General features: G+C 48.9%; 1 protein-coding gene and 1 non-coding gene across 2 annotated transcripts; one reads left to right on the plus strand and one right to left on the minus strand.

Annotated features, from left to right (window-relative positions):
- Positions 1-373: 373 nt before the first annotated feature.
- Positions 374-17,943, minus strand: MED16 (mediator complex subunit 16). Its single transcript, XM_065422004.1, has 15 exons — positions 17,908-17,943; positions 16,277-16,476; positions 15,870-15,977; positions 15,040-15,209; positions 13,369-13,800; positions 12,095-12,200; positions 11,569-11,724; positions 10,034-10,245; positions 9,199-9,405; positions 8,357-8,567; positions 7,513-7,646; positions 6,613-6,805; positions 6,118-6,334; positions 5,099-5,182; positions 374-1,291 (listed from the first exon to the last, which is right to left on the minus strand). The coding sequence occupies exons 2-15, from the start codon at positions 16,410-16,412 to the stop codon at positions 1,165-1,167; spliced, it is 2,493 nt and encodes an 830-aa protein (XP_065278076.1). The 5' UTR covers positions 16,413-16,476; positions 17,908-17,943; the 3' UTR covers positions 374-1,164.
- A 482-nt stretch (positions 17,944-18,425) lies between these two features.
- LOC135894358 (U6 spliceosomal RNA) lies at positions 18,426-18,532 on the plus strand. Its single transcript, XR_010562367.1, has one exon. It is a non-coding gene; the product is annotated as a U6 spliceosomal RNA (small nuclear RNA).
- Positions 18,533-24,976: the final 6,444 nt, after the last annotated feature.

The raw sequence follows: 24,976 nt of genomic DNA on the forward strand, positions 1-24,976 counted from the left end.
TTGGGGTTGGTCCTGCTTTGAGCAGAGGGTTGGACTAGCTGACCACCTGAGGTCTCTTCCAACCCTAATCTTCTATGATTAGATCCAGTCTGACCTCCTCTATAACATATGTAGGCTAGAGAATTTCACCCACTAACCTCCTGTATTGAGCCCAGTAACTTGTGTTTGACTAAAGCATGTTCCATAATAGCATCCAGTCTTTGAAGCCATTAACAGATGGAGGCTTCACCACTTTCCTTGAGAGTTTCAGTGCTTAGTCACCATCACTGTTAAAAATGCATGCCTTATTTCTTAATTGAATGTATCTGGCTTTTAACAGCCAGCCACTGGCTTCTCCTTGGGCCTTTCTCTGCTAGATTAAAGAGCCCTGCAGTATCTGGTATTTTCTCCCTTTGAAGTTTCTCATACATGGCAATCTAGTCACTCAATAAAAGAGGAAAAAGCTTTCTGGTGATTTAAAGAGATTTTACCAAAACTTTTTGTAAAAAATTAAGAGAACCGTTATTTACAAGACAGCTGCTAGTTCAAGGACAGCCCTACTACTTGTATCATCCCAGGGCAGTAATGTCCTTTTGTCACTTTCTCTGTTCCTCTGAAACAGGGAGAAATGCTCTCAATCATTAAAATATTGATACTTTACACTGATAAAAAGCCTTTCACCAGAGGATCAAAGTGATTTATAAAGGGTATGTGTGTGTGTGGGCAGGGGGGAAATCAGCATTATCCCTCTGCTTTTATAGATGGGGAAACCGAAATTAACCAACTTGTTCCACGTTTCACAGGCTGTCGGTGGGAGAAGTCCCATTCAACTGCTTTGACCATTAGACCATGCTGCCCCTTAGAGAATGGTAGAGAAAACCATCTGGAAAGATTCCCCTCTTAAAAATCCTCTTTTCCTTTCAGCTTAGAGCACAAAGGAAACAAAATCAATACAGGCAAAACCAAGGAGGATGAGAATCTAACTGCTCTACATTGCGTCTTGGGCAGTATTGAGTGGTTCCTTTGTGATGGCTGGATAAGGAAGAGCATTGTGTACTCTCTTAAGGTTTCAGAGGGCTGACTCTGGTCCAAATTCCCAGAGGTTCCTAAAATGGGAAGGTTGCTCTGAGCTTTTCTCCCCCACCTAGAGAACGTTGTTCTCTTTTCCCCCTGCAAGAGGAGATTTCAGGAGTAGCTGAGTGGCATTCTTCTCCAAAGCCCCCCACAGAGGCAGTTTTTGATCCAACGCTGCTCCCACTGTTTCACTGCCGTGGTTTTGTTGGGCGATTTCAGCATGGTTACGCAGCCACATCTGAGAGAGACACGAACACAGAAAACAGGTCACCTGACATGCAAGCTGGCACTACCGAGAGACTTTATGGATCAGGTTGGGATGGAAAAATCATAGGAGGGAATTAGCTTTTTGGCCTTTTCAGGTGATGTTTGGGAGAATCAAAGCAAAATGGAACAGGTGTTGGAAATGAACCCCAATGAAGAGGGGAGATCAGAGGAACACAAGGCTGTCTTCAAGATAATGGCCCCCGGCTGCTATTTATATGAAATGTAGCAAACACACCAGCCTTGTGAAAACAATCTGGTCTGGTGACTTTCTACTAAAGCCAACATTTAAGACCAATTTAATCATCTGATCAGATGGCTGCTCGTTCACTGCACTATCACTGCATAATCCAGGCTCATTATTAGGAGAGAAGTGAGAGAAAGTGTGTGACTCTACACCCCATATTCTTCATAGCAATATTGTTATGATAGGATTATGGCATAACTATGATGTATTTTAGACAAGATAAGTCATGTGACATATCATTGGAAAGGTTATGATTTACTGAATATGATTATCCTGTTTGTATGCATGTATCACTTTCGTATCTGAAGCTAGGAATATTGTCTATGCATCTATTACAAATGTGTTTACACCTGGGGAATAACCACTAGGCAGAATGCAATCAGTCTAGGGCCTTGTCTACACTACCAAGTTTTTGGCGACAAAGCAGCAAGAACAAGTACGCACTACAATGGGACTTTTGTCACCAAAAACGCCCAGTTTTGGTGACAAAAAACTTCCGCCCCACAAGAGACTTTTGTCTTTTCCCCTCTCTTTATTGTCGACAAAGAGCCAGCGTAGACACTGTTGATTGTTTCGTCGACAGAACTGGCTTCCACCAGTAGCCCACAATGCCTGCCCTGATTGCTCTGCTCAGTGTTTTGATCTCTGCTTCCCTGCTGGCATGCGCCCCTTTCCTTTCAAAGCTCCGGGAAGTATTTGTGTGCTGCTCCGTTTGGGGAACAAACAAAGAGCAAATCATTGGACTGCTCCTGTTCTGCCCGGCACTAGGAACACAGCAGCAGGCAGAGGGGGACAGTCTGCTGTGGTGCTTTGCCATTCCTCAGCACGGAGAGCTCACAGAGCTACTCATGATGCTGCTCTCGGCAGCTGAGGGGGCTACGGGAGAACTCGGCCAACAGGAAGTTTAGACTTGAAATTAGACGAAGGTTTCTAACCATCGGAGGACTGAAGTTCTGGAATAGCCTTCGAAGGGGAGCAGTGGAGGCAAAAGACATATCTGGCTTCAAGACTAAGCTTGATAAGTTTATGGAAGTTTATGGAAGCCTAATTTTGGCAATTAATTGATCTTTGACTATTAGCGGTAAATATGCCCAATGGCCTGTGATGGGACACTAGACAGGGTGGGATCTGAGTTACTACAGAGAATTCTTTCCTGGGTGTCTGGCTGGTGAGTCTTGCCCACATGCTCAGGGTTTAGCTGATCGCCATATTTGGGGTCGGGAAGGAATTTTCCTCCAGGGCAGATTGGCAAAGGCCCTGGGGGGTTTTCACCTTCCTCTGCAGCGTGGGGCACGGGTCACTTGCTGGAGGATTCTCTGCACCTTGAAGTCTTTAAACCACAAGTCGAGGACTTCAGTAGCTCAGGGGTTTGTTACAGGAGTGGGTGGGTGAGATTTTGTGGCCTGCGTTGTGCAGGAGGTCAGACTAGAAGATCATAATGGTCCCTTCTGAACTTGAAGTCTATGAGTCTATAATCCCAAGAGGCGCAGCGATCAGCTCTTCCTTCCCACAACACTGCACTGTGGGATACATACCCACAGTGCATTGCTCACCCTGTCGATGATGGTGCCCCCAATGTGGACATGATCTGTCGACAGAGGGAGCAAGTGGGAACACCCTTCGGCGATCTTCGTTTTGTCAGCTTTTGGGTGTCAACACAGGGTTTGTCAACAAACCTTAGTAGCGTAGACAAGCCCTCAATGACTGGCTGGGAAAGGCCATTAGGGAGAACAATAGGTCTTAGAAGATGCTAATCTCCCACCTGGGAACCTTCCTGGGGACGCTGCAAACAGCCTCTGAGTCATGGCTGTGGTGTCCCTACGAGTCACCTGGTACTGGACTCCATGATAAACCTAGTGTTTTTCCACTGACCGGGTGTGGGAATCCAACTGGGAGACAAAGGGTTTCCACCATATGCTAAAACTATTTAAGGCAGGGGAGGGACATCATCATGGGTTGTTCTTCACTGACTCCCAGCCCAAGAAAGAAGACTGCTGGAAACACCTAAGCAGCAAAAGACTGAACTAGAGGAGAAGGGCTGAGCCCAGGCTAGAGGGCTGTCTAGCCTGTGAAAGGAATAACTGGAGTTTTAAGCTGCAAGCAAGTGCAGCTTGCCTTCAAGAATCTCTGCAATCTGCCTAAAACAACATTTAGGGTGAGAATTTACTACATGCATCCAATTTCTTTAGTATATTAAGTTTAGATTGCGTGTTTGTTTTATTTGCTAGGTAATCTGCTTTAATCTGTTTACTATCCCTTATAAATCACTTAAAATTATCTTTTGTAGTTAAACTTCTTTTTGGTTTCAGAGGGGTAGCCGTGTGAGTCTGTATCAGCAAAAACGAGGAGTCCTTGTGGCACCTTAGAGACCAACACATTTATTTTTGTTTTGTCTAAACCAGTGTGTGGAAATCATAACTGTGGGGCAGAAAGCTGTGTATATTCCTCTCCACATTGAGAGGGTGAATTTCATGAGCTTCCGCTGTACAGATTTCTGTGCTGCGCAAGATGGTATAATTTTGGGTTTACCCTCTAGAGGGGGGTGTGCACTTGAGTACTGGGCAGTTCCTTAGCTGAGCCTTCCCACCAGAGCTAATCTCAGCATCTGTGGGAAGCTGCCGCTGGGTGTGTCCCTATCTGTATGTGTGCTCGTAAAGTGTAGTCTGAAGCTTGAGGGAAGGCTTCGCAGGCTGTACAGCAGTACAGTGTTAAGGGAACCCAGGCTGATGGGTCAGGCGGGGTCAGTGATACCCCAGTTCCAAGTGGCACCCTGGGGGAAATCTGTCACAAGGTGCAGCTTGGAAGGACTTCAAATGCAGACCCATTCTGAAAAGTGATTCTAAAAATGGCACTGTGCGGTTCTGTATTCATTCCCTTTCATCCACTCCAAACCCGGTACACTGAATAGTATCTCTAGCTTCCAAGCATGCAAACACAGCCCGGGGAGCTTTCCTATTCATGAACAGTCGCCAGTTACAATCTGCAGCCCAAGTTCTGCCCTCAGTTATGCCTGTGCAACAACGCTGTCCTTATATCCTGCACCTAAAGCGATATTATCTTCAGATGTAACTGAGTGCAAAATTTGGCCTTGCAATTGGAATGTAGTTAACAATTCTGCTGAGCTGGGCTGGCTTTGCAGGGCATAACAAGTAGTAAAACACACACAGAACAGTAAAACTTTGAATACCCCTGGGGAGCGTTGTATGGAGTAAGAATGGTGCCATTTTACACAGTTTTCAGACCAGATCAGCACTTTAGGGATCTTAGTGAGCCCAGGGGAAAAGGGTCAGAGTACAGCATAACCATGATGGTCTCGGCTTCCTTCCAATATCAGGGGGCATGAACATAAACTGAGAAAGAGCCATGTACTAAAGGCAACATTTTGTCATGTGCACAGTAGTTAACGTGGAAAAAACTACCAAGGAATTGCTAACAATACAGATCTATTAGTGTATAGGCTAACACAGCTTTTAAGCGGTCAAGCCCTGAATAAATACTGCCGTGAATTAACGGAGTTACACATGCAGAGCTTACCGGGTACATGACTTGCACTCCTCTGTTGGATACGCCCCTAAGTGAAGCCGTCTCAAGTGGTCAATTTTTGGCTGCCCAGGTGCCCTGCATAGGAAGAAAAATGTGAGAAAACCACACTGCTGAAAAACTGTAAAAGCTGTTTCCATGATCGCAGGCTCGTTACACAGAAGGCTTGAGATCCAGACAACCAAGGTTCACATGGAACTATGGTCGACTGATTCCCTCTGGCAGGTGTGTCATGTATCTCCTAATGGGGCGCTGTGATGACCCTTCTCCAAGTGTAAGGGGCTGCACTCAAGGGATTAAAGTTCTACTTCTACCCATTATGATTAACTATTCCACAGTCTCACAAACCACTGCCTTCTTCCGGTGAGTGAATTTCTATTATATAAATAGGAAGCATTTAACCCTCATATCCTGGCCAAACCCCATCTTAAGCAATTACATTCGGCTTACCTAAATTCCCCCATAGTTTCAACCAAATACTGCATCTTTTCCTCCAAGTTCCCTGCTTAAACCTAACATACGGAATTTGACAGAGAATGCAGAAGTGGCTGTATTTCAGTGAGGGCTGACTTGATCCCTGACCATGCAGTCTGCAAAGCACAGTGAGATTTAACAGGAGGAAAGATACAATGTAAGGTAGTGTTGCATTTTTAATTCCCATCACATTTTATTCTTTGAATTCCCATTTCAGATTCCTTAGAGCCTGTGTGTCAATAAAACACTATACCCATTTTAGAGACTGAAAAATCGAGGTGCAGAGAGAGCAAGCAATTCATCTGTGGTCACAGAGTGAATCTGTGGCAGAGTCAGGAGTCCTAACCCAGTCCCCTACACTAACCAATAGACCACACTCCCCTCCCTAAGAAAGGAATAGCAATTTTGACTTCTGGTCTATTTTACTGTAATCCCTAGATTACACTCCTTCCCAGAGCTGAGAACAGGATCCAGGAGTCCTGATTCCCAGTCCTCTCTCTACTCTAACCACACTACCTGCTTGTTTCAGATTTCCATACCTGACAAAGACATCAAACTGCGATGAAACAGTGTGACCAATGAGTCCAGGGGCCTTCCCGAACTGCAGTCTGATGAGCTGCTTGTTCTGCAGCTTGCTGATAATGCCATTATTAATGGGTAACCAATCTACATTGGGAATAAGCAACTGGCTGGGGAGAAGACAACACTCGTCAATCAGGGTATCGTCTGGCTCGCTCGGGTGAGTTTCGTCACGACCTGCATGGGAGACGAAGCACAGAGAGAACTTTCTCTAGCATGCTACTTGCTTAAAGGACAATAAATGCTGTTGCCTGCAAGTTTCCCCCTCCCCGATCCGGTATGGCAGCTCAGGAAACAAATAAACAATCCTTTAGCCTCTCTTTCTCCTTCTAATTGCTACAGACCTACCCAGAGCCTCATTATCCCCAAGTGTTTTTCCTGTGTACAATATGCAACATCCACTGCGCACAATATAGGATGAGTCTCTCTAATTCTGGGAAGTTTTAAACCCTTACAGCACAGCCAGAGTTTAGTCAACAGCCTGAAGAGTAGGGACATGCTGTCCTGGGTATCTGAGGTTGCCGTGTAAACAGGGAGGCAGCTTGGCTTCAACAGGCCCCAGATCCGGATCACCACCATGAGCTCTCTAAGCATCCCCAGTGATGCCCCGTCTCGCAGGAAGCTGTGCCCTGGTCGCACAGGGGATCCCTGCAGGGAAAAGGAGGAAGGGAGGGAAGAGAAACTTTTATGATCTGGGCTCACAGACATCACCACCCGAACCATTTCCCATACAGGTGATCTAGCTAAGGTACTTATATGGCCCCCCATTATTGTCATCATCTGCTATATTTTGCAGCATGGCAAGAGGTTAGTATAGCGCCATGTGCGTTTGTGCTCGCTGTAGGCGCCCACAGAGCAGAAGATCAGAAGTTCTGGAGTCCAACTCTGATTTCACTTACACAGGTGGTTTCTCCATTCAGAGTTACTCTGGATTTATGCTGGCATGAGCACAATCAAAACCAGGACTTGTGGTTTCTATTCCTAGCTCTGCCACTAATTTGCTGAGTGGTCATGAGTAAATCACTTTCCCTCTGTAAGAAGAAAATAATGCTATTGACAGGCTTAATTAATGCTTGGAAAGCACTCAGAGACTTAGATGAAAGGCCCTAGGAGAAGGGCTAAGAAGGGTTATTATGTCCTCTGCGTAGATCTGCACACTCAATTTCCTTTAGCACACTGCAAGATGAAAAGTTACACTGAAAAAGACGTACTTGGCATTAACACTGGCTTCAGAGCAATCCATTTCTAGGACAACAGCACACGTTGGGCACACTGATTAACCCAACAGCACATGGCCACTGAATGAAAGGCAGCTTTCATTACCCGGCTGCCAAAGGTGGAGGACAAGTTCTCACCTGGTTAGGGAGGCTGGCAAGCAGATAGAGCACGAAGTCTCCCACCCACTGGATGAGCTGCTGCAGGGACTGCAGGGTAGTCATCTCCAGGACAAACTCCTCTGTCTTCAGGTTAATCATCACTTTGTCAATGTCTGAAATGGAAGCAAGAGAGCTCCTAGCACAGGGAGAAAAGAGGCTCTGGGAGTTTCCACCATTGTGAACAGACTGCTCTCCTCGCTTTTAAACCCAGCTACCGACTACAAAGGCATGCAACTTTACACCTACCTCAACAGTGCAGCCTATAAAAGGCAGTGTGGTCCAATGGGTAAGGCACTGGGCTAGACTGCAGGAGACCTGGGTTCTGGTCCCAGCTCTGCCAACTGCCCTGCTGTATGTCCCTTCCCCCACTATGCCTCTGTTTCTCCTCCCACCCTTTGTCTGTCTTGTCTAATAGACCGTAAGCTCTTCAGAGGCAAGTCTCTGCCGAACTGTGAACCTGCAAGCCCGACTCTGGTTGGAGCTTCTATGTACTATCGCAGTATAAACAGATACACACCCCTGGGGAGCTTTCATGCCCAGCGCCTGTAACAGCCTACATGGAGTTGTCCACATTATCCTGTTTCATTGGTGGGCATCTGGTCTCTGACACCATCATCTTTTGGGGTTCCACCAACACGCCTCAGGTTCACAAGTGAGTGAACCTTTGCTGGGACTGGTAGCCACTAAGGTGTGGAACTCACTCCCCCCATGGAGTGTCCACCCTAATCTAAGTCCCCCCAATGAAAGACTGATTCAGAAAGGGAGGGAACTGATCATCAGCCATGCAAATAGCCGTGCTGCAGCAAGGGATGCGAACCGCTACCTATGTCCGTAATCTTGGAGCAGATCTCGGTGAGCCGGTCACCGGGGCTCTTGTCTGGAGTGTTCAGGAAGTGTGGGCGGAGCAGCGATTTCAAGGTGCAGCTGATGGCGATCAGAAATAGCTTGGCGTGATAGTCACACACGCGGGCCACCGTGTTGGAGGAAAGCTTGCAGAGAGAGGCCTTCATGGCAACGATGCGGGTGGAGAGAACCTGTTTGACAGGGCCACACAAGGATGGGCACAGAAACAAGATCAGATTTAGAATGAACCTACTTAAAACAAAATCCCGCTACTCCCCATCACCCATTTCCTCTCTCTCTAGACATCCCCATGAGGAATGAATGCTGTTCTGCGTGTGTACTACCACTGGCCACAGTACCCATTTACATCAGCAACAGGCTTTACCAGCCTACCAGGAGTTTCCCGAGAGCTGCTACCAGGCAGGAGCTGCTGAAATCTAATACTCTGAAGGCAGAGTAGCCAAGACAGCGGTACCAACCATATGCTTAAAATGCTAAGCCTAAACCAGCCATGCTCTATCATTGGGGCAAACCCATTAGACACTAGACAGTATGCTGAGTTCATGCATAAGAATTCTCTACTCAGTAATCACCCTGGCTGAAATCATATGTCCTTCCCAATCACTCCAAGCCCCCAACAGTAGATAAGTACCAGATTTGGAGAGGCAGTGTAGCCTAGTAGTTAAAGTAACCCTTGGAAGTTCACTGGAAACCAGTGAACCCTGGAAATTAACATCCCCCCCCTCTACTCCAGTTCCTTGACTCCCCTCCTACCAGTCCACACTCTGCCCTGGGCCTAGCGTTCCTTGGCTGTTCCCTCACCTGCTGCAGGGCTGCATTCTGGCGCATATACTCCTCATGCAGCTTCTCCACCAGGTTCTGCACCATGTTGGGCTGAACATGGAGCAGGATATCCCACCAGTCGTACCCTGTCACCATGCAGTATTCCAGTAGGAACAGCAGGTGGCGGAGAGACATGTTCATGTCCAGCACATGGCCCATGGAGGGAGAGATCCGGAGCATGCTGAGCTGAAGAAAGAAAGGAAAGGGAACACACATCAAGAGGATCCATCCATTCTAAGGGACTAACAACACATGGAATCAGAGTGGCAGGAGATCAGACAAAGTTATCATTGATCTACAAAGCCTCCAACAGTGAACAGTGTCAGCAACATTCCAGCAAGTGTTGTCTACACTACACCCTGCAAATGTACCCCCGCTATGATCTGTGGAGACAATCTCCTAGGGTACGGGCACTTCAGTCTCCATAGCAGTCTCAGACTTAGCTTCTCTGTTAAAACTCACAACAAGAGGCCAGTTCTGGAGAGAGGTGTGAAAACTGGACGGAGACCTATTAAACTCATTCCACACAAGTTAACGGCCTGTATATCTGACAATAGCAATTGTTAGTTACTACTGAGCTGGAGATACAGTTCTGTTAAACAAAGGGAAAATGCAGGCTCTATCTTGGAAGAGACTCCCTACTGGCAAGATCAAATGGACTTGTAATAATGTCCCCTGGGAACTCCTGGAAGACCCATTGCTTGAGCCATTTAAGAGCAAGCAGAGCAGAGTCCGGGTGAACTGAAGGGAGTTTGTCCTGGCCTAGAAGAGCTAATAGGTCTTTCCCCACACCTAATATAACAAGACAAAGTACCTTGCCATGGTTATCAATCCCAACCAGGGCCAGCGAAGTCCAGGAGAGCTGCATGGCTTTGAAGTGAACCAAAGGACCGGCTGCCCGCTGCCTTTTGATTGCCTGCTCATCCACTGGGCGCTGAGAGGAAGAACCATAGAACACTGCCATGGTCTGCAAGGACAGGCGATGAACTATGTGGACGCTACCATCATGGAAGGACAAAGCAAGACCTGAGGGCAAGAAATATCTGGGGTTTAGCAAGTGACTCCTATTAGTGTAACCCATCCCACCCCCATAAGACACAGACAGTCATCACAAAGCCAGACGGCATCTCTGCAGACAGCCCAATGGTCTCCAGCCTGCCAGAAGCCTTTCTTCCCCATTCTGCCCCACATTTTTACAGTAATAAGAATACTCGGCTCATCTATAGAATCTGCTACTGGAGGATCCTGAAGCACCTTGCAAACATTAAGACTCAATCTCACTGGGAGGAAGGTACACAGTACACCCATTCTGTTGTGTGTTAAACACTGATGCGCTCAGCCCCATACAAGGGGAAAAGCAAAGGCGGGTCCTGTCTAGCGAAGCCTACAGTCTAAGAGTACATCTACACCGGAGCAGAGGTGGGATTTCCAGCTCGGATGGACGTGCACACGCTAGCTTTGAACTACCTAGGATGCTAAAAATAGCAGTGAAGCTGCGGCAGCAGGGCAAGCTAACCACCTGAGTACGTACCTACCGTCTCAGATGGGATCGTGCTTGGGGCAGCTAGCCCCTCCCACTTGCACTGCTGTTTGTAGCAAGCTACCTCAATCAAAGTTAGTGCGCGCACGTCCACCGGAACTAGAAATTACACACCCAGCTGCACTGTAGATGTACCCCAAGAGACTGGCACACATACGACATGCTGGGTAAACTGAGGCAGGAAGGGGCTTAAAGGCCTGATCTGCAGAGCACCTGCTCCTCCCACTGACTCCATAGGGGAGTTATGGGTGCTCAGCACCTTGGAAAAGCAAACGTTATTCTAATCAGGTCCTTGTATTGACTGTGGTACCTGAACACCCTAAGTGATTTGCCCAAGTTCACCCAGCAAGACAGTAGCAGAACCAAGAGAAGAACCCAGAAATCCTGACTCTCATCCTCCACTCTAACTGCTATATAGTATCCCTCCTCAATGCCAGCCTCATTAATAGCACTGCCTGGAGAACAGGCGCCCCGATCTTTCTAGGTTTCTTCAGTCCTCACTAGTACATATGCAGAAAGTCCTTTCAAGTTGGGATCCAGTGACAGACGCCTCAGGCATCCCAGCACATATGACAGTTACAACAGTTCCTCCTGAGGAAGCTCTTCCTCATCGCTAGTGGGATGTACCCATCCCCATTGGGAACAGACTCAGTCCAGTTTTAAAGGACTTCTTCATTCCCGCAGGGCATCTTCTATCAAGACAAACACACTCCAAAGTAGCTGGGGCTCTCTCTGTTCAGAGGTGAGATGAACAGAGGCAGCAAAAACTTCCATCTGCAGCTAGATGTTCAGAAAAGAAGCCTCCTCACCCAGTCCAGGGAAGAATTTGGTGTCATTGGCCACTTTCAGATCAGTATTGGTTAGGGAGATTGGTAGTTTCGGCAAAGCCACAGCTGAAACGCGATCCAAATCATTGGTGGCGGAGAGAATCCGCCATTTCAGTATCATCGGCTGCTTGTCTCCAACTTGAAAGAAAAAACAGACAAAACAAATGACAGAATTTCACTTAAAGTCAGAGAAAGTGCCACAGATGTCCCAGTCTTGAATTCTCTCCCTCCCCCCGCCCCCCATATGCCTGGAATTAAACATTGATTATAAGTTTATTCACTCAGACTGATGCATTTTTATAGACTCATTAGTTTTACAAAAAAGTTGTGGTTTTTTTTCTTTTCTAAATCCATCATGATGGAGGGCTCTTCTAGTGGTGATTACCGAATGCATAGAAGAATAAAGGATGGGATTTCGAGTCATAACTGGGTCAAGAGTTTACACTAAGTTTTGATTTTCCTTGGGCTCTGCTCCTGTTTTTGAGGAGCATCAGCTGCTGAAACTCACCTACAGGAGAGATCTGCTGGAAGATGTTATTGACTGGCAAGCCCTCTTTCCGGAGAGACCAGCACTCCACGATGCTGCTGTTCTGGTTGGAGGCACAGAGCAGCACCTTCAAAGCAGAAAGGAATTTTCAAACCAGGCACAGCTACAAAGCTGTGTCTTTCGTGCCCATCCTCTAGACCAAAAGGAAGGGGAAGATTTGCTACCGTAACTGTCTGCATGAAATTCAGAATAGAAAAATGAAGAGTACAGGGTGAAAAAGTGAAAAACAGAGGTTTTACAACACACGAAGTTCCAAGCTCTTCCTTGAATGTTTAACCCTCAGCACTCTTATGAGACAGACATCACAGGCAGAACTTTGATATGCATATCTAACAGCTGTCACACCCATTCACCCCTCCAAATTATGAACACTCTCATATCTACTGCCCTGTTTCTTCTCCCACAAGTCTGTAAAATGCAGCTCTTCTCAATGCAAGGAGAAAACAAAATCATAAAACCAGACAACAGGAACTGAACTGAACATTACTACAGGTAACAGCCCTAGAAACTGTAATCATCTCCTTAGTCACAGGACATTAACTCAGATGCTCTGAGATAATGTGCTCCACCCTCACCTGGAGAAAATAGCTAGGAGTGGGGAGTTTGGTCTTTATCACCAGTAAGTTCTTGGCCCCTCTGCTGAGATTGCCAAACTGCTACCAATTATGGTGACATCTGTGAAAGACACCCGTCCACTGCCAAGCAGACTTATGCCACCAAATCATTTCAGACAGACCAAGAGTGTCCAAGAGCTTTAAGCGCTATTGACTTGGGCTGGCTTTGAAGCAGTGAGCTACCACTGAAAGACTCCATATCCCAGAATCCCGTGAACAGTCTAGTGCCCCTCAAGAGCAGCTATTTGTTTGACCAGTCTCCCAACAGAGACAACAATAACCAGGATCAGTAAGAGTATGGTTTTTCAAACTGCCTTTCCATGACTCAGAGAGTCCAGCTATTACGCTCTAACACACCAGAGGGTAACATGTCACGCAAACAGGCCCAACCACCAGAATCTAGCTCTGAAGCAGTGGACTGGAAATGCAGTGGAGCATTGCAAGAAAAGCCCTGTGTACATTGGTAGAGCTGGTGGGGAGCCCTAGACTGGAACAGCAGATGGGCTACTGGTTAGTGCAATAGCAAAGCTGTAGGGGGAAGTTTATAGATCCATGGGTCCTTCCCTTTCCTTAGCGTTTAACTCTTGGAATGCTAGTATAACATAGGAGGAGGGAGCTCACCTGCTCGGACATGTCCCTGGCGAGGAATTTCAGGTGAGTGATGGCTGGATACTTGTCCTTGCGGGCTGGGTCTGTGGTGCACCGCATGAAAAGGGAGGGCAGAATCTCCGTGTCAATTTTGCATTTCTCGTTCACGACACTGACGCAGACCTTGTAAAACTGGACGGGAGAGGTGCTGCTGCCATCCGAGGTGGCGACCACGATGTTTCCCCCGCCCGTGAAGGCAATGTCCGCCAGGGCGACACGGCAGCGCAGACGGCACAGGCTCTCCGTGGATGTCAGCACTTGCCCATTGGGCTTGAGGAGAGAGACTGTCACCAGGCCGCTGATGGTCACAGCGATCCAGCCTTCCATGGGCTTCCCACCAAACAGAGTCAGGGAGGGAGAGAATTTGACCCGGGAAAACTTCTCGCCGAAGTTCGATGCTCCGGACTGTGAATGGAGATTAACACACACACAGAGGTTTGATCCTAGGGCTGAACGACTCTGCCGTTACCTGAGTCTCCTTCTAATATCACTGCAGCATGGTCTAGAGCAGTGATACTCAGTGGTACAGGAGACAAATCAGCGATCAACGTTACCCAAAAGAGCCACAGTAGTGTTAATTCATTGTTTCATTTACTATATCTATCTATCTATCATTATACTCACGGCAAAATGGCTGAGCAAGTAGTATTTTATTTACTAAAATTATTTAACAACACAGTAAAAGCATCCTGATTGGTTAATAATTAAATCACACAGTGTTTTAATATCATGTGCTGCAAAGAGCCGCAGGAGACACAGTAAAAAACCACTTGTAGCTCACGAGCCTAGGTCTGAGTATCACTGGCCTAGAGAGTTAAGCAGGGGATTAGGAATCAGGACATTGAATTCTTATTCCTGACCATGCCATTTTCTCACTACGTGACCCTGGATAAGTACTTTCGCCTCTCTGTGACCGAGTTGTCCTCATTTGACACATAGCAGGGGGAAAATATCAACAGCTTTTTAAAGCTGAGCTCCTCTGGTGAAAGGTGTAATGGAAATGCAGAGGGTCCGTATTACGTACATGTGCTGTGAGCCAATAAAGGTCTATTTGCCTCCTTTTTTGTCCCTCGGAAGAGCGAAGCTAAGCTTCTTCTGTCTTAGCAATGGCACAATGCTGGATAGAATGCATCAGACTAGAGGAGTAGAAACTGAGTTAAGTTCAGGCTGCTGGCTTGAGCAGAGAATGGGAACCACATTCCTTTCATTCCTGCTCCAACACCAACTTGCTGTGCAACCTTGGGCAAGGCATTTCGCTGTAAAATGGGACAAATATTTATCTCATCGGCGTATTGTGAGGGATGTGTATTATGAGACGTCCTGTGGAATGGAAAGTTTGCCAAAGCCCCCGGATTTTCTCTGGAATCAGGGGGATATTCCAGATCAAGCAGGCTAGATGGTATATGTATGGTCCCCATTACTAAGCACATCTTACAATTCTGAAGGCATTTATCCTCACAACACCCTGTGAGATAGGCCAGTGCTATTCTCCCCATTGTACAGGAGGCAGAGAGGCTAAGTGACTTGCCCAAGGTCATACAAAAAGTCTATGGCAGAGCAGGGATTTGAACCCACATCTCCCTAGTCTTAGACTACTGCCCCAACCACTGGACAATCCTTCCATGTGCGAGAGCTAGAACAAACCTTTTCCACGTGCAGGGCTAGCTTCACCCCATTGTGCAACCAGGAAAGAGCCACAATTGGATCTCCCTCCACCATGCTGCCCACGGTGTTCTCCCAGCTGTTGGCCAGGTGATCTGTCATGCTCCAGCACTTGATGTGTCCATCTGCATCTGCTGACAGAAGCCTGGAACCTAACGCAATACCATCAAAAGAAGAACAGCAAGGTCAGAGCACACATCTCACAGAGATTACCAAGAACCCAGCCACAGGCATCTTCAAAGCAATGCAGTGGGAGGGGGAGGCACACAAGGCAAGACAAAAGGATTAGGGAACATTACACTCACACCAACATAAGCAGAAAATTCATAATTCAAGCAGCAATTTAATCTTGAGCACCAGTTCCCACTGTGTACTGGTGATACTGTGAAATCTTATCCGGGTTGGGTTAATTCCTCAATGATTCAGCAGATCCGGGCTCTCACCTGTTGCTGGATTTTAAAAGTACCTCCTTCAGCACCTTGCAGCTATTACAGGTTGGATTTCAACAGGTGACTCCTGGCACGCAACAGGACATTTGGTACTACCCCAGGAGAGCAATCTATTGCTAATAACTAACCCAAGAAGGATGAGAAGCACAGTCCTCTATGAAATCCACTATGGACCTCACAATGCAGATCGGACTGAACTGAACAGTGCAGATATTACATGATTGGCACTATACAAAGATTCCAGATAACAGGAATCTAAAAGAGAAAGACCTCCATAAACTCCCTCTCTGTGCCCCATCATACTGCGAGCAATTTTATGAAACCAAAAAACTCCCCCCAACCAACTATAAGAGCAAAGCTTACCTGACTGATCCCATTCCAAACAGGTGATGATTTCAATGTGCCCAGAGTTAATGGAATAAACATCCCATGGATGCTCAGTGTCCAGGATATGGATCATGTGGGTAAGATCTAGGCAGGGAGAGACATCAAGCCCTTTCAAAAATTTGCAGTGGAATTTAATTTATTTTTAAAACATTCAATTTTTTATTGCAGGACATCAGTGAGCTTCAATTATTTGTATAGGGCCATAAACATATGTTGCTTTACAAGACCAAAAAATAAAGTCTCTGCTCTGAAGATCTAATTAGAGTGTTTTTCCACAGCAAGACTAGTGTGGATCAGGGTTTTTTCCAGCTGGGGGTCATGAATAGGTGTCAAGAGGGGGAGCAGATAAAAATCACAAACCATAGGAATGGGACAAACTCTACCTTTTTCCTCCTCATTTTTGAGGTCTGTTGTGAAGGCAATCAAGTTCCTGCAGGACCAAGCACACACCAGTGGGATGGAAGGACAGTGGTTGCTTTTGGGCCTTTTCTCCCACTCACAGACATATGCCAAATCCATTGTGCCCTGGAAGCCCTCCAAGGCACCACTTGCCTGTTGCAAGCCTATTCATAGATTGCTGTGCCTAAGAAAGAGAAGAATGAATAGGACGAGCAAAGGACCCTAAGTACATTGTCAAAGATCCCCTTTTAAAAACAGCAGCCATTTTCACTTTCCAAAGGAAATCTGTTGCTTTGTGCAATCCCCACTGAAAATAAGGATGCACTGACTTACATTATCAGTCAGAGCTGCCAGAGTGGAGAATTCCCATCATGGCTAGTTTTAAACCTTACACCATTTAAAGAATACTTTTACCTCCTGTGACATAGTTGGACCCCTCTGCTCCCATTTGCATTAATTCCTTTCCCCACCACTCTTTCCTTTCTCCCATGTCCTCATTCCTCTCGAGATCTCCCACTTAAGATCCTTCCACCTTTACAGCTCATTCCTTTGTCCCTAAAGGTAACACCATTACAGATCCTGAACACCGTTAATTAGGGTTTCCCTTAGTAAAGGGTACCCCATACTTGGGCATCTGAGAGCAAAGAAAAGCCAATGGAGCTCATAATCTTTACAGCCACAATCACCTGGTTTAAAAGTTGTTTTCTGCTAAGGTGGAGAGAATGTGATCATGCAGTTTATCCACTGTACCACTTCTTCCCAGGTAAAAGAATACCAAGTCTCCAATCCAAATCCCATATTGCTCATTTTGCTTTTGGGCACCTATCTCCATAGCCCACTGACATAACAGTTCTTCTGTTTGAAGGAAGAGTACAGTGAGATAAAACAAGAGCCCACGTAGCGGGCTGGATGGTTTCTTCCTAAATGGCTTAAGCTTTCTTGACGTGTAGGTCCAGTAAGCACACTAGATGATAATTAACTCCCTCTGAGCGTCTGTCTAACAGTCCCTGTTCTTAACCTGGAAATACAGGCCCATTAGCCTCATACGCTATCTGTATACAAGTGCTGCCTCTACAGTGGAAACATTACCCCCTTGTTACTAGCCTTGGATCAACGCTGGGGAGTCTTAGATGCTGTTAGAAAACAGTATTTTTTCTTTACGCGATCAGTGACCGTGGTGCTGTGACGGTCACCAAGGTACCACAGGGGTCCCCCGGAGGTGTCACTGTCAGGGGCTACCATGGGACTGCCAGTGTTTCTCCTCCACCCATGAACCCTGCTATCAACAGCACCACCCTGGGGCAGCTGGGATCCCTCCACTCCTAACAGTGGGGTAGCCAGGATCTTCCACGCAGGCCACCCCCAATGGCACCAAGATACAGGGGTTGGAAGATCACATCCCCCCCCCCCAACTCACACACAACCTGGCACAACCAGTCATTCATGGAGATGGGGAAGTGCCCACCTCCTCCAAGATGGGGGGGGGGTAACCCCCCTTCCCCCACAGAGGCAGGGACAATACCTATCCCCTCCCCCACACAGGAAGGGGGAGGGTAATTACCCCACCGCAGAGAGAGAAGGTAACTGCCCTTCCCCCCCCTCCTGAGAGACTCACCTACCTCCCCCCATCCCTCCGCGCCGCCTCCTGTCTGCCGAGAAAGGCCCCCTGCCCGGGCTGCCTCCCAGCGGGCCGGAACAAACCTCTGCTCTCAGGGAGCAGGCAAGGGCCGGGGCTCGGCTCCGGAGCCCGAAGGAAGGGAGGAGACGACTCGCCCCGCTGGCCTGTCTCTGTCAGAGCGGGAGTCGGTCTCGGAGCCGTTAGTGGGCAATTCGCTCAGGCATTGCAGGGGGCAGCCCCAGTGTGAGGGCCTTCTACAGCCGAGGGCGCCGCTAGTTTAATTTGCATAAACGCTTACCCACAATTCCACATGCACGAGAAGCTGAGATGAGGGCCATATTTCAGTGGAAATAAATGAAAATACAATATTATTACAAAATAAAATTTGTATAGGTATTAACTAAAATAAGAATATTCATTAGATAAATGTATTTTTCAAAATATTAAGTTCACCCTTATTAAAAATAATTTAAATTTATGGAGATATAAATACAAAGCTGGTCCCTTTAACGTTTGTGCTCGCTTCGGCAGCACATATACTAAAATTGGAACGATACAGAGAAGATTAGCATGGCCCCTGCGCAAGGATGACACGCAAATTCGTGAAGCGTTCCATATTTTTCTTGCCTGCCATTCCCCCCTTGTAAGGAGTGAAAGGAAACAACTCCTAGGGGTATTTCTGTTAACTCCCTCGGCAGCAGGGTTTTACAGATGAACCTAAGGGGTGGGGCTGCCCAAATATCCCCCCCCAAAAGCCTCAGCCTTTGGGAAAATCCAAGCCCCTCCCCCAAATCTAATTATTCAGAGGTACCCAAAGCAACCCTCACATATCTCACTCTTAATTCCCCAAATCTCAAGTAAACTCCAATATCTTGATATTTACATAGACTCAGATACACCCCACTATTTTTCCTATTTGGTTACATACAAATAACTCTATATCTTGGTATTTGCATCAGTGCAAATAAATCCCAGCAACTTGCTACTTGCGTAGACCCAAATAAACCCCAATATCTCAGTATCCAACAAAACATCACTATTGCAAGTAAATTTGCAGAATTCCCCAGGTTCTCTCTATTTAGGGAAAGTGACGTGCCATAATCTTATTGGCACGAGTTCCTGCCCGGCTTGGGATTTTGTTACACCCCATAACTTGGCCCAGGTTTGCCTGAAGTTCCATGAACCCAGATCAAGTTTTAAGCCACAGCCAGACCAAGTCTGGAGTCAGCCACATGGGGACTTGAGGGCAGCACAAGCCAGTGCTGAGGTTCAAGCAAGCTGGGAGTGAGTTTTGGAGTGAATCAGGGGCTCTGAGGTTTGAGCAAACACCCACCCACCATCAGGTGCCAGGGTGGGAGTTGTGGTTTCAACATGAAACTTCGGGGAACTGCAGAACACACTGTCAGCAGTTTAATTCAAACTAAAAAACTCCCAAGCACAACGACCTGGTGCGGAAATCTGTGCCAAACCCCATTCGCATGGGCACTGCCAGTTTCAGGTCCTCCTGGCTCCCATGAGCAGCGGAGGCATGGTGGGGGTGCAGAAAGTTACAGCCCCTAGTGCCCACCCTGACTTACCCAGCTCCTTGGTCTGCTCCCATTCCCTTTCCACACTGACCCGTTACAGGAACATGAAACAACCTGAGAACTGGGGACGCATTCAGCTTCCTGACAGCGGGGCAGCCCTCTTTTAATTATTGTTAGCGACATTGTGGCAGTACCTGGCAGGCTGTGTCCTGGACCATGGGCAGGGTGCTAGGGGCTGTACAAACAGAACAAAAAGACGCTCCCTGTCTCTCACTTTGCATGATGCAGTGTGACCAAGCAGGGCCTCTGGGACAGTTCTCTCTCCACTCAGGGGCTTAAAGTCACTCCTCTGGCCTGGGGCTCTGTGGACACACCCGAGGCGCTGGGTTGATCCCCCAGGGTCATGCAGCTGGCTGGTTTCATGTTCCCTGATTAGCCTGGCTGGCAGGTGGAACAAAGCATTGTGTCCCTTGTCCCCTCCACATGATCACCCCTGTCCTCCACCCCGTCCAGCAAAGGCAGATGGAGGCCGATCTAATGCACTTGCAACCCCCCCCTCCCCAAATGAAAAAGTGCAAGATGAGAAAACCAGACAGAGAGCAGGTGGTGCTGGGAAGCCCCGTGGGCTCAGTCCTTGGGCCTGATGGCTCCACTCAGAACCCGCGGGGGGCTTCGGAGCGACGGCTGTTCCAAACAGCCTCAGCTCTGCCAGAAGGAACCAGCCAGTTGGGTTGGCCAGAGGCCCAGGAGGCCTCTCCCTCCTTGCAAGCTTGCTTCGCTGCCTGGCTCCTGCCTTCCTTCCCATCCAGCCTGGCAGGGGGTAACGCTTCTCCGCAACGGGTGGCAATTAGAGACCTCCTAGGGCTGCGTGGGGAGCCGGTAAGTGGCAAGAGCCAGAGCGCGTGCTCCACGGGGCTCCATCAGACTGGTGCCTTTAATGTGCCTGTGAATAAAGCTGCTCATTAGGGCCTGGCTGCCCGGCGTTTCCATGTTCAACTGCAGTTTGCAAGGGGCTGAGGCAGCACGGTCTGGCCATAAACAGGAGGGACAAGGCACAAAGCCCAGGCCCCGTGAGTGACCCCGATCCCACTTTCTGCATAGGCTGGGGGAGTGGGGCGAATGGGCATCTCCCCTGGCTCCCTGGAGTCCGGATGCAGATCACGAGAACATCCCCCCAAGAGAAAGGAAGATTGAAAGGACAGCGGAGGATCTGGACCAAGTTGTTCAGATTTTGGATCCTTACTCCCAGGGTCCTCAGACTTCTGATTCCACCCACTTTCTCCTCTTCCCCCCCAGCCCCCCGATGCCAAGAGCAGGAGAGTCCATCAGCCCAGTCTCCATGAATATGGCCATGCAGAGGGTTGGGGGTGATGGGGGGGGGGTTTCATGCCTATGATCTTGGATGGAACAGGCAAAGGCGATGCAGAGACGTCCCTTCCTGCTGCTGGAGCGAGCCGTTGTCCCGTTTCTCGTATGGGTGCTGAGTGGCGCTCGTGGCTCAGGCAGGTGCCCGGCCAAAGATGCTTTATTGTGCTAGAATACCACTTGCAAATGAACACGGGGCTGATAGCACCGGTTGGAATGAAGGCTGCTGAAGGTAGGTGGGCTGCAGGCTGCCCTAGCGTAGTTATGACCATGCCCTTTCGTCTAAGCTGCAGCCTCCCCCTTTGCTTTGTCACCCTAGGGGTCCCCGCTCCCCCCAGCTCTGCTAAGGCCCCTCAATCTCAACCTGTGCCCATTTGCTATCCCAGCCCTGGCTCCCCACCCCGTTCTTTTGATGCATCTCAGGCCTGACCTGCAGCCTCCTGCTGTTCTAGCCCTGGGCCTCCCAAAAGCAGAGGAATAAGTGTGAGGTAAAGCAGAAACCCCACCCGCATTCATTGTCCCTCTGCCCTAAACCAGCCTGCATTTCCCCCACGCTCCGGGCCCAGTATCAAGGACCCGAACCTCTGGGCCCAGCCCACATGGGGGAGACTGAGCCCCAAGCCCACTCTGCCTCGAGCAGCGAAGAGCAAGGTGCACCCGGCTCTGAAAGAATCCCCAGCGGCACGAGAAAGGGACTTTGAGTGGTGGCTCTCCCACGAGGGGGGTTGTATCTGTCAGACCCGCAGCCATGACACGAGGATCATTGCTACTTACCGCACCGAACCAAGCCCCTGTAAGCCCTGGGTCACGCTCCAGCTGCGGAGCCACAGGAGAATAGCTTTCTACTGCTTCCAGCTCGTGGAGCGGCTGGCCCACATGGGGGGGAGAGGTGTTACACTCCCCCCACAGGGAGATCCGGTCCCACTGGTCCACCCAGTCACCTTCCACAGACCCAGGCCTGATGCTGATTGGAGAGCTGGGTGGAGAGCTGAGATACTGCACAATGTGGCCCTATAAAGTTGGGGGGGGGGGTCAATTCTGGCCCAATAATGAGGAAAAACTCCAGTTCGTCAGCCCCAGAACAACGGGCCTGTGGGGTGGAGCCCCTGGGGCCAACCTGCTTGCAGCACAAACCCCAGCTGAGGGAATCAGGCCACACCCCATGCTGCAGCAATGGGAATGAGAGCCAGGCTTAAGCAGCGATAAAACCCAGCCAGAGTGAGGAAAAGGTCTCCAAGCAGCAAGGCTGGGGAGGGACCCTGATTAAGCAGGGGGGAGACAAGGGACCCTGAGAGGAACTTGGAGGATGGGTAGGAAGTGACGCAGGGAAAACCACAGCACAGGTAGACGAGCAGCCCTAGCTCTCCAAGCCAGGGACCTGGGCCAGAGCCCAGACTGGGGCTGGGTTCTCCGACCGGCCCCAAGGCAGGCCGCTACGCACGCGTCCACACTGCAATTAAACACCCGCAGCTGGCAGCAGACTCAGGCTCACGGGGCTCGGGCTGCGGGGCTGTTTAACTGCAGTGGAGACGCTCGGGCAGGAGCCTGGGCTCTGGGACCCCCCCCCCCCAAGAGAACTGCTGTGCCACACCTGACCCCAGGGGAGCAAACCCAATCACAAGGCAGCATCTTACTAGTAGCCCACCACTGCAGCTCCCCCGGGGGCACTGGCGAATCCGTTCCCGCCACAACAGATAAAGCTTCCAGGGGTCCAATTTATAGGTCTTGGGACTAGACATCAGCACGGCCTTTCCCCTCCTCCCCCCTTGACACGGGAAAAATGCAGCCCCCAGTGGTCGGGAAATATAGCCAAGTGTGGGAGCTGGAAGAAGACCGACTGTACTGCAGCCACTTGGACACGACCCTTGTTGGACAGAAAGGCAGACACGTGTGCGCACATGCATTGTAGGAGGATGCTTACTGGGAGAAACAGGCAGCAATGCAAACTGCTAGATCGATTTCACTCAGACTCCTGGGTTCTACGGAAGGCCATGCAGCCCCACGGAAGCGCTAGCCATCACCTGTGGCCAGGACTCAGCCCTAAGGCTGATCCCACTTACGTGACTGTAAATCGGCTTCAGTAGGAGCTGCCCCTGTGCTGTGAGCACGGCCCACTGCGATCCCAATGTTTCCTCGTATTCCCGTCTGTATTCACCTGTCGTCTTATATTTCGTTTGTGAGCAATTTAGAGCAGTGCCTAGCACCAGGGGGCGCTGGTCTAGAACTGTTAGGTGCCAGCGCTGTACAAATAACATAGGCAAACCTGCCCTTCAGGCCTTGGCCACACAGCAATGGCACCAGTTTAACTAAAATCAGAGCCACCTTATGTGGCGCAATTACATCTCTACCAGAAGCAACAGCGAGTCCTGTAGCACCTTTAAGACTAACAGATGTATTGGAGCATAAGCTTTCGTGGGTGAATACCCACTTTGTCAGACGCATGCCGTATTCACCCAGGAAAGCTTATGCTCCAATACATCTGTTAGTCTTAAAGGTGCCACAGGACTCTCTGTTGCTTTTTAAGATCCAGACTAACACGGCTACCCCTCTGATATCTCTACCAGAGTGCATCCAACTGACTGCATTATGGTTCTAGCCAGGGAAGGGGCAAGGTTGTTCTCTACTGGCTCAGAATCCCACACATCCTTTTATCTTTGCTATCCCAGCTCCTTCACCTCAACCTGCATGGTCTGTCTCATGCACCTGTAAGGTCATCTTCTAACCGGCAAGGTCTTTGGGACGGGGCCAGTCATTCGCCCTCCGTACAGCACCTAGCACAACCAGTGGTTAATATGAGCAAGAAATCTATTTACAACCGGCATCATTCAGTCAGAACTCAAAGGGCACAAGTTACAGAGAGGAATCAGTTGAGCCACTGGTTTAGAAGTGGGTCCCCAGAAGGCTTCCACTGGCTTAACTATAATCTAGTTTCACAGCTATATAGTTCAACTGGTGGAACTTGTGAACAGACAAGGCCTCTTACTGCTAACAGAAAAGAAAAAGAAAAAAAAAAAAGAGAAAGAAAAAGGAGGCACTTTAAAAATGGTACACAAGTACCTTTAAGAAAAACAGGTCGACTGTGTTTGATAGTTTCAGAAATCTGCTATTATGGAGCACAAAGCTTTTGTATAGTAGACGGATTGAAAATATAATTTACGCCTATGTCAGTTTCACAACACCCAGGGGGCTAAGTGGATTTCAACACAGCGTGCGGTGGCAGCTGGCCCGGTTTCTCTTCAAATGGAAGATTGGACGGTGCTACAGCAGAAGCCCTGGAGTTTCTCCCAGTTAGGACGACTCACAAGTTAATTGCCTCACGTCGGAGCGCGACAGGATATTCCATCAGGCCACGTCTTCACTCCGGACCACACGGTGGCACAGCCGTACCACTGCAAGACCTCCTGGGTAGCGGATATATGCTGACGGGAGAAAGAATCACCCCCCAACGAGTGTCTCCCGCCGACACAGCGCTGTCCACACCAGGTGGTTTTTTCACACCCTTCACCGACAAAAGTGCTTGTGTAGACAAAGCCTCAGTGTCCTACCCCTCTTGCTAACAATACCCACCCTGGCTTGGACAGAGGGCGATCGCTAGTACACGACACACGAGCAGACAGATGACTCCGGAGCACCATGATTTATTGTCCTTGTGCACATACCTTCAACAGCTGAGTCAGCTCAGAAGGAACCTTTCCCCCCCCCCCCTCCTTTCAGCAGAAGCCCCAGTTTTGGCCTCTGGTTGACAGCAGATTAAAGCATTACAAACTCCACACAGGCGCCGTCCCACGTATGGATTTGCTCAGGCACAGCAGGTGAAGGCTGCCGTTAAAACAGGTGACGGTCCTTTCAACCGAGGCAAGAGCTGGGGCTGGCGGATACAACTGACACAATTAAAAAGAAAAATCAATAAACATTCCCGGAAGCACGACGCACAACATCCATATCCACGTTACAAACCGCAGTACGGTCCTGACTGGGTGCTGGGCTGCACGGAGGCACTGCCCGTGCCAAGGTCGCTTTGGTTTGCGTCGTCTCACCAGACCAGGGCTCTCAGCACGGGCTGGAGAGGCAGCGTGCAGAGATGGCAGGAGGGGAAGCCAGGCCCCAAGGCAGAGCAAAGCAGGGACTCTCGCAGGAGTCGGCCTTTTCTGCCCAGAGCAGCTCCCCGAATGGTG

The sequence above is a fragment of the Emys orbicularis genome, chromosome 24 (genome assembly GCF_028017835.1).
Source record: "Emys orbicularis isolate rEmyOrb1 chromosome 24, rEmyOrb1.hap1, whole genome shotgun sequence".
Taxonomy (NCBI): domain Eukaryota; kingdom Metazoa; phylum Chordata; order Testudines; family Emydidae; genus Emys; species Emys orbicularis.

Coding starts and splice junctions, on each gene's coding strand:
- MED16 (XM_065422004.1), bottom strand. CDS start 16,412: ATGGATTTGGCATATGTCTGTGAGTGGGAGAAAAGGCCCAAAAGCAAC. Junction 15,978..16,276: donor CAAAAATGAGGAGGAAAAAG/GTAGAGTTTGTC, acceptor CTCCCTGCCTAG/ATCTTACCCACATGATCCAT. Junction 6,806..7,512: donor TTGCCAGCCTCCCTAACCAG/GTGAGAACTTGT, acceptor TTTTCCCTGCAG/GGATCCCCTGTGCGACCAGG.